Source organism: Micropterus dolomieu, linkage group LG18 (assembly GCF_021292245.1).
Source record: "Micropterus dolomieu isolate WLL.071019.BEF.003 ecotype Adirondacks linkage group LG18, ASM2129224v1, whole genome shotgun sequence".
Taxonomy (NCBI): Eukaryota; Metazoa; Chordata; class Actinopteri; order Centrarchiformes; family Centrarchidae; genus Micropterus; species Micropterus dolomieu.
Window position 1 is genome coordinate 19,901,919 of NC_060167.1, and position 12,247 is coordinate 19,914,165.

The window sequence follows — 12,247 nt, forward strand, 5'->3', positions numbered from 1 at the left end:
CATCGTTCTCTCATCCTCTTTTTCAGAGCAGTTTATACTGTTCATATTGTTATGTTTTCATATTGTATACTGTATACCAAATCCACCTACCTCAAGTACATAACACCTGCACATAATACTTTTATTATTTATACCAGCATCCTTTGCACAATGCTCCATCGCACTGTGTACATGTGTACACATATGCATGTATGTGTACCTGTACCTCATCCACCTCCGACATGTACATAATAATGATGATGATAATGATGATCATTTACTCCTGCAACCTTTGCACTTTGCTCATTGCACAATTGTCTCAATCTTTCCATATTGTTTTTGTTTACAGTGTGTATGTGTTCTTTATACTGTAGCCTGTGTCTGATTGTAAAAAGTAAGCACATTGTGAGGAATGTACAATTCTGAGTCAAATTCCTTGTATGTGTACACATACCTGGCAATAAAGCTGATTCTGATTCTGATATCACAGGTGATGCTCCTCTTTCCTCCAAGCTCAGTGGGGTTTTTGCCCCTCCTCACCGTCTGTCAGGCAGGCACACCTTTCCTGGCTGGTCCTCCAGCGTTTCTTACCTTCTTGAGGCTCCTTTCAGCCTCGTTGTCTGGCGGTGAACTCTCACCCCAGCTGCTTGGGAAATGTCATACAGGCAGAGGCCCGTGCTGCAGTAGGGGGCGTAATAGGAGGGGAAAAAATAACAACATTTTTTACTGCTCTCACTGCATCCTTTACTCGCGTCTCTGCCGTGCAAGTTCCACATCCCGCTACAAGCAGCAGCAGCCGTCGCCTGATAACTACTCGAAGTCTCAATGCTTATTTCGCATTAGGGCTAATATAAAAAAAAATCCGTGCCAGACATGTGAGTAGCAAACCCGCTGTCGTTTCTCCATTTACCCCGTTGACTGCTATGTGCTCACGCTTTTGTATCCTCACGCCAGTGAGAACAAATGGTCATTGAACCGTGTCGTTGTGCATTTCGTGTCAGTGTGCTGGTTTCGTGGTAGCATGGCTGTGCTGGAGTCTCTGCACACTGATGGGGCAGATGAAGCCTCTCTGTCGGCTTGTTTTGGAGCTCTGCGTCGGCTTGGCTAACTGGGCAACAACCCCCCCCCACCCCCCCCAAAAAAGCTGTGATTTTTCAGCTGTAAATAGCCCAGATGTGGAAGGAGAGCCCATTCAATCACCGGCTGGATGATATGTGTGTAACGTAACCGAGCTCTTTAGCCTGCTCGCATTTGATTCAAGGTAGCTGTGAATTGGTGTGTGTGTATGTGTGTGTGTGTGTGTGTGTGTGTGTGTGTGTGTGTGTGTGTGTGTGTGGAGTCCAAGCGTGGCATCTCCAGTCAGATGTGGAGGCCCAGGTTAGAGCACACATAATGCGGCGGTGTTGATCTCAAATCTGTGTGGTGACTGTGTGAGGGTGACAAGGAAGCAGAAATCACAGGGCGATCACTGGTGCAGGTGTGAGCACAAGGAAGCCGGGGTTGCATTGCTGTCAGTTTAGTGTCTTAGAGCTCAAATCACAGATTAAGATTTCTTTTTTGTATATTTTATATTTACATTTTAAGATTCACAGATGGCCTATATTGGCGTTTAGTTTAGTGATTTCCAGTAGTAGCTTTACAGGAAACTCGCTGTAGGGTACTTTTAAAAAGGTCTATGTCTGGGTTATTTGTGATTACACATAGAGATGTGCAACAAAGTACTCTCAACTCAGGGGTCCACTTACCAGCTTTTTATCTAGAGGATGCACCATTCCAACTGTCTCTCCCAATACCTCAACTCAGGTTTCCTGCCAACACGTACCTAAAATCTGGACACCATTCGGATCATTTTTGTTTGTGCAACATAGGGATTGCTGTGGGGCTAAAATTAAATCAGCAGCCAACTGTGAATGTAAAAACAAAATTTAACAAAGAAACTGGATTTAATGTTTATTGGTTATGTCATGGCCGTTACTCAATCCGCTAAGTAAGGTCAATGTCTTCGCTGCTGATGCTGATTTGGCTTATGGAATCGGTGCATCCCTACTATTAATCACATCTCACTGTCCATTAATCAGAGTGAAGATATTAACTCCATTATTTAGTTATAGGAGATATTTCATAATGTTAAAAACAGATAAGCTCAAAAACACCTAACTGTCGCTGTAACTTTGTCGCTAAGTACTTATCCTATTCACACTATTAAATGTTTGATAATTGTGATTTTAAATATCCTTCATCTATAGAGAATTTGAAGGCTTTTGGCAGTGGATAGTAGAGAGGTGACAGGAAATGAGGGAAGAAAAAGGAGGCATGACATGCAACAGGTTCACAAGTCCACCTATGTTTCTGCTAAAATTAGCAACATTTAAATTTGTTTCCAGGTGATGTTTATGGAATGACATACAAGTTTCATATCTAATCGTGAATGTTGTTCACGTTCTCAGGGAGGAGAACATCATGCTTTTCTTGAAGATGTTAGTCCAACAAACTAACTGGCTTGTGACGACGATGCCCAGTCGAAGATCCTGGGACTGAGACGTGAATCCCTTTACACTGATGGCCTGGACTGAGTAAGACGTTTGCGTGTGCCTGTTCCCTAAAGTGGACGTTCAGTGTTGTTTTGTCTTGGTTGGAAAGCTGGCATTAAATTCCTGATATTGTAAATGGCAGTGTGTGATAATGTTCACTTCCATGACAGGTTTCAGCTGGCCTGCTGAAGCTATGGGGAGCTGTTGGAGTTGTCTGTACAGAGACCCCATTCGAGACAACCATCTCACTAAATTTAAGGTGAGTATTCCTCAAATAACACATTTCTTTAGATCTGTCTGCACCACTTGTACTGTTTGTTTCCATTTGTTCCATAATGCTGTAACAAATGTATGTATTTTACAGTGTATTGTAAAAATCTTGGTGTTGTATTTCTTTTCCCTGCCGTAGGTCACCAATGTGGATGATGAGGGCAATGAGCTGGGCTCTGGGATCATGGAGCTCACCCAGACCGAGCTCATTCTTCACACACGCAAGAGGGATGCCATCCGGTGGCCGTATCTCTGCCTGCGACGCTACGGCTACGACTCCAACCTGTTTTCTTTCGAGAGCGGCCGTCGCTGTCAGACTGGGCAGGGTAAGCTACATTTTGTCCATGTCATTCATATTTTCTATTTATATGTACTATTTTAACCATTTTGTGTGGTGTTGCTTACTGGGCTGTTTGTCACTGAAGACATTTGAACATGTCATAGTAGGAAAAACACAGCTGTAAATACTAAATTGGCTGAATTCCATTTTAGCTGCTCCAGTTATTTTAAACTGCTGTGAAAAGGCTAATGTTGTACTCAGTCTACGTGTTATCAGTTTGATAATGGTATGACCATGGTACGACGACGAGCATTGGGTGCAGCCACTGCCTGTTGAATCCCATGTAGTGTGTCAAAGTGAGGGACAACCAACACAGCATCTGCCACGCCTCACGACATCCCGACAAAAATAATGTTGTCACCTTTTCTCGCCATGTTTGACAACTTCTACCATGTGTTCTTCGATGTCGACCCACAGAAGCACAAAGCGACCTTTCGTGTACAACTATAAGGGTCGGGTTATGCATGTTCAAAACAACTATAAACACTTCTGAGCATGTGTTACTAACTAGTTCTGAACGGCCACACTTGAAAGCAGAGTGCATTCATTCACAGTCATGCATTGGGTTGTTGAACAACCCAATGCATGAGTTGTGTTGTGCACAAAGAGCGCATGAGAGAGAAAAGGTAAACCCTGGCTCCTCACTCACCTCAAAATATAAGAGTAAACCCAAAGCCAAACTGTCACTTCACTATTAATTGATATGGTGTGTTACCAGTATTTATAAATCATTTATATAACTGTCTATCCTTCAGCCATTGAGGACTTGGTCTTCTCACTGTCTTACTGGTGACCAATTGTAATCTAACGATTTTGTTCTTTTGCATGTTTGATCAGGAATTTTTGCATTCAAGTGTTCCCGGGCAGAAGAGATCTTTAATCTGCTTCAGGAGCTGATGCAATGCAACAGCATCAACGTGGTGGAAGAGTCTATGATGATGAGTCGCAGTGGTCACACACCAGAGATGGAGATGTCTCGCACGCCACAGACTCCCAACAGTGAGTCACACAGCCACACACACACACACACACACACACACACACACACAGCCCTGCTAATTATACACTTAAGATTAATTGTAGAACTTGCATGCAGCAATACAGCAGTAAATTTAGCAGAATGTGTGAGCTAATAATAGACACAGGTTAAATTGATTCTACTGAGTCACAGGTACTAAGGTATCCAAATAACACCAAGTGGAGCAGAGACACAGCCTGCAGCCAGACTTTCACTTTATATGGCCAGTTAGAGCAGAGAAGTTACTATTGTATCTCAAATGTCCTCATAAAGATTGTATTGTGACAAAATATTGTGGGTCATAGATCACAGATTTAAAGTGTGTGTGTGTGTGTGTGTGTGTGTGTGTGTGTGTGAGAAAAGGTGAATGAGTGGCAAATTTGCGAAACACTTTGGACAAAAAGTGCTATATAAATGTAGCCATATACCATGTGAAAGCTTACAGTGTGAGATCTTCGATTGTTAAGAGAATCTATATTTATTTTTAATAATTAAAAAATTTAATTTTTAATAAAGTTTTAATCTAAAACACAATATGACAATTTAAATGAAAGCATGAATTTAAGTTTTTATCATCTCATTCTATTTGGCATAATATTCTTGTTGACACTACTGTGCACAGTTTACCAGTTAACAGACAAAAAATGGAAACAGAAACTTGTGCGAAAACCTTTTTTTTCTGTGTACTGCAATGAGAGGAAAATTTTGCAGTCAGGTTTTGGTTACAGTTATTAACCAAAAATATTTGAATTACGCTTCATAAACGTACAATAACTTGAGTAACTCAAACATCAAAACAAAAGAACTGGAGTTTAGATGATAAAATACATTAATTAGAACGTTTATATACTGCAAGGTCTTTTTTTAAAGCTTGATTATTTTGACATGTTTCATTCTGTGGAGCTCACTGAATCAGGACTTGTTTTTCCTTGTCTGTATCTTTATATTGTCACACAAATGTGTTTGCAGCTCCAGCGTTCCCAGTCCAGGCTTTTCCCAATGGATACCCTGGTTATCCAATCAGAGGTGATTCCTCCCAACCCTCTCTTGCTGATGATCATGGACATAGCCTCATGGGTTTGGAAGACCAGGTAAGACCTATCATTGCTCCTTATAGTTCACTGTATCTGTGTAGTTCTCAGTTTGACCCTGTTTTGATTTTCCCTAACAGACCCACACCTATGTAAATACTGTTAGTATGGAGGGGGATCTCGCTATACGTCACTGTGTGCACTCCATGCCTGAGGTGCGGCCCAGCACTTTCCCTGAAACAACACGGGGAGCCATGCCTGTCGGGGGCCAAGGAAATCAGCAGCCCAACTTGCGGTGCTGTCCCCTGGAGGAGCATAACGATCCTCAGGTGTTCTTACAGCCGTCCTCGCAGGAGGTCAAATTCATGCTGGGCCCCACTCCAGCTCAACGCCATCTGCTGGAGAGAGAGAGGGAGAGAGAGAGGGAGAGGCATGGGCACAATCCTCACAGCCTTCAGCCAGTAGAGGGTGCAACAGGCTCAGAGACGGAAGGAGATGAGCCCTCTATGCACCTGTGCAACTCTCACTCGTATCACCATTTCCATCACCACACGCACCGGCACCCGAGCCTTGAGCACACGGACAGTTGCCAGGGCGGCGAACTCACCTACGAGAACATCAATGGCCTGAGGATCGGCCGGAAGCAGCGGCTGAGTCCCAGCAGCGTGTCGCAGTCTGTGGGTTCAAGCAGCAGCAGCAGCACTGGGGACAGTCACTCACACTCTGTCCTGCACCCACACGTCCACGGCCCATCATCTCTACCCACGCAGGGCTACGCCTGCGAGAGGGGCATGGGTGGAGGTCATCGTCGGACAGCGCTGCTTAACTACGAGAACCTGCCCTCTCTGCCGCCGGTGTGGGAGTACAGGGCTCTGCAGCGGGATGATGAACAGGAGGAGGATGACGATGAGCAGGACGAGGAGGAATACGAGGAAGAAGAGGAAGACTTTGATGAGTACGAGTTCTCAGAAGGCCCTGGGACACCCAACGGGTACCACCAGGATGGTCGTGGCATCCACAGAGATGCCCTGCAGAACTATGTCAACACTGAGCAGGTCCAGCCGACCCGGCTCCGACATGCCTGCCCCCCGCATCCACGATCATGTCAGCCAGACAGAGGGGGGCGAATATTTAGCTTTGATTTCCGCAGACGATCGAGGCCAGGGGTTGGAGGCTGTGAGCACAGCCACATTCCTCCATCGCGGCAGCTTAATTACATCCAGGTGGACCTAGAGGGAGAACCTCCTTGTCAAGCTCTCAGCAGCGGGGGTGCCCAGCCCCAGCCACAGCACCAGCGCCTACCACCCAAAAAATGTGGCCCACAGGCACCCCGGCGCAGTGAATGCTACGCAGTCATTGACCTAAAGAAGACCGCTGCCATGTCCAACCTGCAGAAAGCTCTGCCCAGGGATGATGGGACTTCCAGAAAGACTCGCCACAACAGCACAGACCTGCCTCTGTAAAACGGTATTCAAACTGAAGAGGAACGATGAAGACAGATGAAGGCTTATCCTCAACTTAGCACACTGGACCCTTCACTGTCATCCATCCATTCAACTGTCGGGCTGACTAATTCAGTGCAGGTACCTAATTAGAAACTTACTGAAACCTAGCTGTGCATATAAAAGGAAATGAGAAATTTCTGAGGAGAATTTGCCATTTTATTCTGTGTTATTTATATGTGGTGTGAAGAAATTGACAGTTTTGCAGTTTTTACTGCAAATACTGTTTGCTGAATATATATATATATATATATATATATATATATAGTGTGTATATGGTTTTATTCTTAGTTATGACTTAGAGCAGACCTCTGTTTCAGTGGATGCAGTCATTGTCATAGTTAGTTCTAATTCATATACCCATCTCCACTCGTATATTGTTCCTATAATTTACTTATTTTTCATGTGTTTTGTTTATTTAAATACTACGAGAGTCAAAAATAGTTGTTGGCATGAAGGAAGGGTAATGGTTCCTCCGAGATACTGGCCAATATTCATACCTCATCACAAGCATCTAAGTCTAATAGTGTGGCTAGTAGAAGAGACCGTTATTTGTTGTTATATGCCTATAGAGCATTTTGCACACAATCCTATGGAATTGTATTTTATCATATTTTAGGAATGGTGTCGTCCAATCCAACAAATATTTAATTAAATGAACAGCAGAGAAGGTGATATTTGGAGAATTATAGTAAACTGAATGATGGTAAAAGTAGCACACACTGATTAAAACTTTGGCTTCGGCTCCCTCCTATCCACATGCAGCAAACGAAAAAGTAGCATATCATCTTCTATCACACCTCCTGCATATCATCCCAGAACTGAAGGAGGTCCGCGCAGTTTACGCTTGTCACATTGCACTTTTGACCCTGGGCCTCTGAAGCTCTCTTTGCCTCCAATTCCACTGGAGCCGCAGGTTTAACCATGTCCTTTTACCAAAAGCAGGGGGCCAAATATTTCATGGACATTCTTAGTCAACATTGTAGATAGGATTTATTTACATGTTTTGATTGAGACATCTACAACCTCAAATAGTGGCATTAAGCTATAACCTCACATAAAATGTGCTGAATCTATAATTTGTCAGTTATCAGGTGTGAATGGTCTTTTAAATTGTCTTTTTTTCAACCTTCTTAGTCAGATATTTATTTATTTATTTATTTGTAAATTATTTGTAATAATTTTGTTTTCCACGTGATGACCAGCGTTTTGTAATCCAGTTGGTAATATGGAGACCAAAGTTTCACCTCAAATTATCACTGGACAATGGTGTATTACTGCTATAACTGTGCTTATTTATATTTTTAAAAAAGGAAGGGAAAAGGAGGACTGTATTTATATTTAAGTGCCAAAACTCAATTGCAAACTCTATGATGTATAAAATTAATCGTGCCAATAGGATTTGTAGAAAACTATAAGACAGAAAAGGCATAAGGTGTTAACGGTCGGGAGACTAGGTTTAAAAAACAAAACAACAACAGAATCCAACTTTTTAAGGATAAGTAGAAATTAAAACGACACAAACTGCACATTCCACCTCATCCACATCGACAGCTATTTCAGAGCGAGATTTAAGAATAGTGGTCTTGTAGTCTGATAATCACAGTTAGGGTGGTTTTATGCTGCTACATGTACATACTAACAGTAGCCCATGTAAGCTACAGGTACTTGTTATGTGTTTGAACCTATGCGATGTCAGATCTTTTAGCATATTGTCAGTTGCTAATAGAAGTAGCATTGTTGTGTTCTTCTGAGATTATTTCTAAACCGTAGAAACATAATGTAACATTTCAGAGAACATTTTATTTGGCTGTCTGGTAGGAGAGGGAACAGAAGCACAGGCCCACTGATGCAGTCATCTTTTGGTTGCGCACTCATATCAAGACGATATATGTAGGCCTTCAAATGCACATGTATCAATGTCAGTTAGCTGACATTAATATTTTGTCCTTTTAAGAGATAAACAAAGGGGTACAAGTACAAATTCTCAACTTCTGATAAGGAGGGGTTTTTATGGCTGCTGTGTGACATGAGAGGCACATCAATCAAATTCATTTGTGCCAAAAACAAGTTTGATTTCTTTCTGATGGAAAACCTGCCAATAAAACAACAGACAGAAATCTCTCATGAAATAACTAAAAGTGTTGTTTGTGTTCATTTAGGACCATACTGCTCATAGTAAGAAGCTGACTGAGAAAATGTGTGGGCCTTCAGCATTTAGACGTGCGGGATATGGTGCATTATCATATCATTTTTTTATTTTGATTAATTCAATTAATCAAATTGTTTAGTCTATGAAAAATGTCAAAAATGAATGCCCATCACAATTTCCCTGAAAAATAAAACTTTGATTTTTAAATTGCTATATAGATATTTCTTTTACATTACATATATTTTATTTTGATATTTAATTTAGAATGATATAAAACTATGAAAACTCATAATCTTTTACTAACCTGTTATTTTCAGAAAGGATAAAAGGCTATTTGCATTTTATGACTTTCATATTTTTTGATTAACCAGAAATTTTCCACTCAATAACATGTTCAAAATATGCACACTTCCTACAGTTTATGTCATCTCAAATAGTCACAAATTCAAAGATATTCAATTCAAATAAAAAATAAAAAATGATGAATCAGTTATCATAATTGTCTGATAAATAATTAAATGATGGTTCCCATACTCAAATAATCTATTACTAATATGTTATTTTTTAGAGATGTGATAACAAGGTGTTTACGTTTTATGACATTTGTTCTCTGGTTTTTAAGATGGCAATTGACTGCAATTTTTGGTTGGAATTGGTTAGTTTATAGTTTGGTCTATAAATGTCTATCACAATTTTCCTGAACACAAGGTGATGACCAACAATCCAAACCCCTAAATTATTCAGTTTACAATGATGTAAAACAGAGGAAAAACAAGACAACCCTCACAATTGAGCAAATATTTGGCTGTTTTACCTGATAAGTGAGTTAGATAGTTCAAAAATGTGAAAGTCGGAAACCGTGAAACAGTTTCAGTCTAGTTTCTGTTGAACATTTCCAAACACAGAAGCCTTAAATAACCCAAAATCAGAAGTTGATAGTTTGTATTTTTGTTAGATCATCATACTCATCATCTATGATGTTAAAAAATAAGTCTTCTAAAAACAACAAAGGCCAACTTTTAGCTGACATTTTGACTGTATTTGCAAAGATATTGTCATGATACATTGGAAGGATGTTTACATTTTTGCAATAATAGGTGAATTATTGTTTTGTCGATCTAAATCAGACCAATGTGTGAAGTGTGAAATTTAAATAATAGTCTATAGAGCTGTGGGCTTAATGTATTTAACCGCCTGTTCTTCTGTGAATCAGCAGTTTTATTTTTAATTTCAGGTACGATGTTTATTTTTCAATCTTCATTATACAATTTTAAGCTATGAAAGTAAAAAATACAAAAATAACGATACCTGTTTTCTTGATTGTCAGACACTGTGTTTGCTTAAATCCACATTAACAGTGCCACACAGTAGGTGACCATTGCCAGTACTTAAATAAAATTTTATCATCTTAAACTTTTCAAACCAGGGGCAATGTTTCATACAGAATCAGAAAGTGTTTCATCTAATATCTCAGAATATTGTTACATGTGGTTTTTTGTCACTTAAAAAGAAAATATCCATGTTGGAATGTGTTTTAATATCTTTGTTATAACGCAGTAACCTCACCACCACCCAAACCAGTCAGCAGTGATTACGGCATCATTCCCACATACTCCTGTGTTTATGGATCAATAAGCAAAATAAATAGATATGTTAAATAAATGTTTTTCAAATTGTTCCGCACAAAAAATGCTCATGTGATCTCATTGCACTTGAGTTCAAAGGAAGTGCAGCTCCCATCTCATACTTCATCGTGATTGGCTCGATGTTGATGCTATCTCAAGCGTTTCATTTTCATAACCCTCAGTGTTGATGCTCGAGGCGTGATTCACACAGGTGTCTGTGAAATAATTAAGCACTGCTCTTTGGTATGAATTGTTGTAATCTCCAGGGCAAGGATCCGCAAGTCCAGATAACAACTCCTGTCATTAAGTTCCCAAAAGTGAATTTATTATGTGGGTTGTTAAACAAAAGGGCTTGCTCTGTGTTTACTGTACAAACATATACATGTATCTTGAAGTAAGAAGAAAGATCTCACTGTGCCTTTCATATTCAACCTGGAGAAACATTTTCATTTCTACTTTTGAGGGCAGCCTGTTGTAAAAACAAACAAACAAAAAAAAATCACCACTTGTTTGAAGTTTTGAGACTGATGAAGTTGAAAGGGGCTTTAGTCAAAGTGGTTTCATACTTGAAGTTGTATTGACGTGCCAACTCCTGATTGTTTTACACCATACTGTATTTTATGATTATGTCTGTTTTAAAGGAATATTTTGACATTTTAGGGAATCCGCTTATTCGCTGAAACAGGGGAAACCGCTACCCTGACTCAAATTCCGCCTACCGTGGGATGGTGACAGCAGTTTCTCATTGATTTATACCAAATAAGAATGGTATTCTTCTCATTTAATTCTGGAAAGAAAGCGAAAAGGTGTATTCCAAAAAACGCTGAAAAATTTAATTCAGGTTGTAGAAATTAAAATCGAATGAGACATGATTTGTCGACATTACATAATATTAATAATCTGTTGAGAGGTTTAGGATTTGCAGTGAATTAGCCAAACTCAACGGGACTGAAAAGGTGTTGAATCATTACTAGTATGTTCTGTGGCTTATAATGTTAATTTTGAGTAAAGCTTACAGTTTGTCATTATAATGTCACGTGGCTATGGTGCACTGATTTCTCATCATCTGCCATCATTCTTCTCGTAGTGCTGAAGAATGTGAAAATAAAATTCCTTTCATTTCATTTTCAATTCATTTCTGTTTTATGTATAGTTTTCCAATTCCAAAGTGAGTCCGATTACAAACATATAGTAAGAACAGAAAGAAAGGCCTGCAACACGGTTTGCACCATAGTGCTAAACATCATCTTCATTAGTGGTTTTCATCTTCGTCATCCCCTAAGTGATTCTGTACATCATTGTCTTAAAAAAAAATCGTAATCTAAAATTACATATTGTAAAACCTCAACTTCCTTTCCACACTATGAGACAGATCTCTTTCAAAATACTGAAAGTATCTGAAAACTGTAATATCTATTATTATTATTATTATTATTATTATTATTATTATTGTGCATTTTTTAAAATCTGGTTTGTTTTTTTCTGGTACGAGGGTGTAATCAACACCAGAGGGTGATGTACATGTACGGGTCTGAGCTGTACATTTTTGTGTCAGATTTGTGTATTACCATACAGGTTGCATTGGCCTAACTTTGTGAATATTATATCCACTTATGAATCGAATGAGTGCCAGTTATGCTTGAGCATGACAAAATCCGGGACCTACAAGGAACTGCAGATACTCTCTGACTCATCGAGTGAGACTCGAGTGACTCACTGCTGTTGTAGACGCTACTTGTGATATGAATGGACAGCATTAAGGTTTAACCATGCTAAATATTTTTGTTGAAAGAGGGAAA

General features: G+C 39.9%; 1 protein-coding gene across 2 annotated transcripts in view; it reads left to right on the plus strand.

Moving 5' to 3' along the window:
• The first annotated feature begins 615 nt into the window (after positions 1 to 615).
• The window catches only part of frs3 (fibroblast growth factor receptor substrate 3), an 11,996-nt gene continuing 364 nt past the window's right edge, over positions 616 to 12,247 (plus strand). Inside the window, exons 1-7 of one of the 2 annotated variants that reach the window (XM_046076041.1) lie at positions 616 to 854; positions 2,427 to 2,552; positions 2,681 to 2,769; positions 2,920 to 3,106; positions 3,958 to 4,119; positions 5,108 to 5,229; positions 5,310 to 12,247. The exon at positions 5,310 to 12,247 is cut by the window's right edge and continues 364 nt beyond it. In XM_046076041.1, coding sequence (XP_045931997.1) covers positions 2,704 to 2,769; positions 2,920 to 3,106; positions 3,958 to 4,119; positions 5,108 to 5,229; positions 5,310 to 6,632 — 1,860 coding nt within the window. In that variant the 5' untranslated portion in view covers positions 616 to 854; positions 2,427 to 2,552; positions 2,681 to 2,703 and the 3' untranslated portion in view covers positions 6,633 to 12,247. Of the gene's footprint in view, positions 855 to 2,426; positions 2,553 to 2,673; positions 2,770 to 2,919; positions 3,107 to 3,957; positions 4,120 to 5,107; positions 5,230 to 5,309 lie in introns of those variants that run through there. The other variant, XM_046076040.1, reaches the window with a different exon arrangement.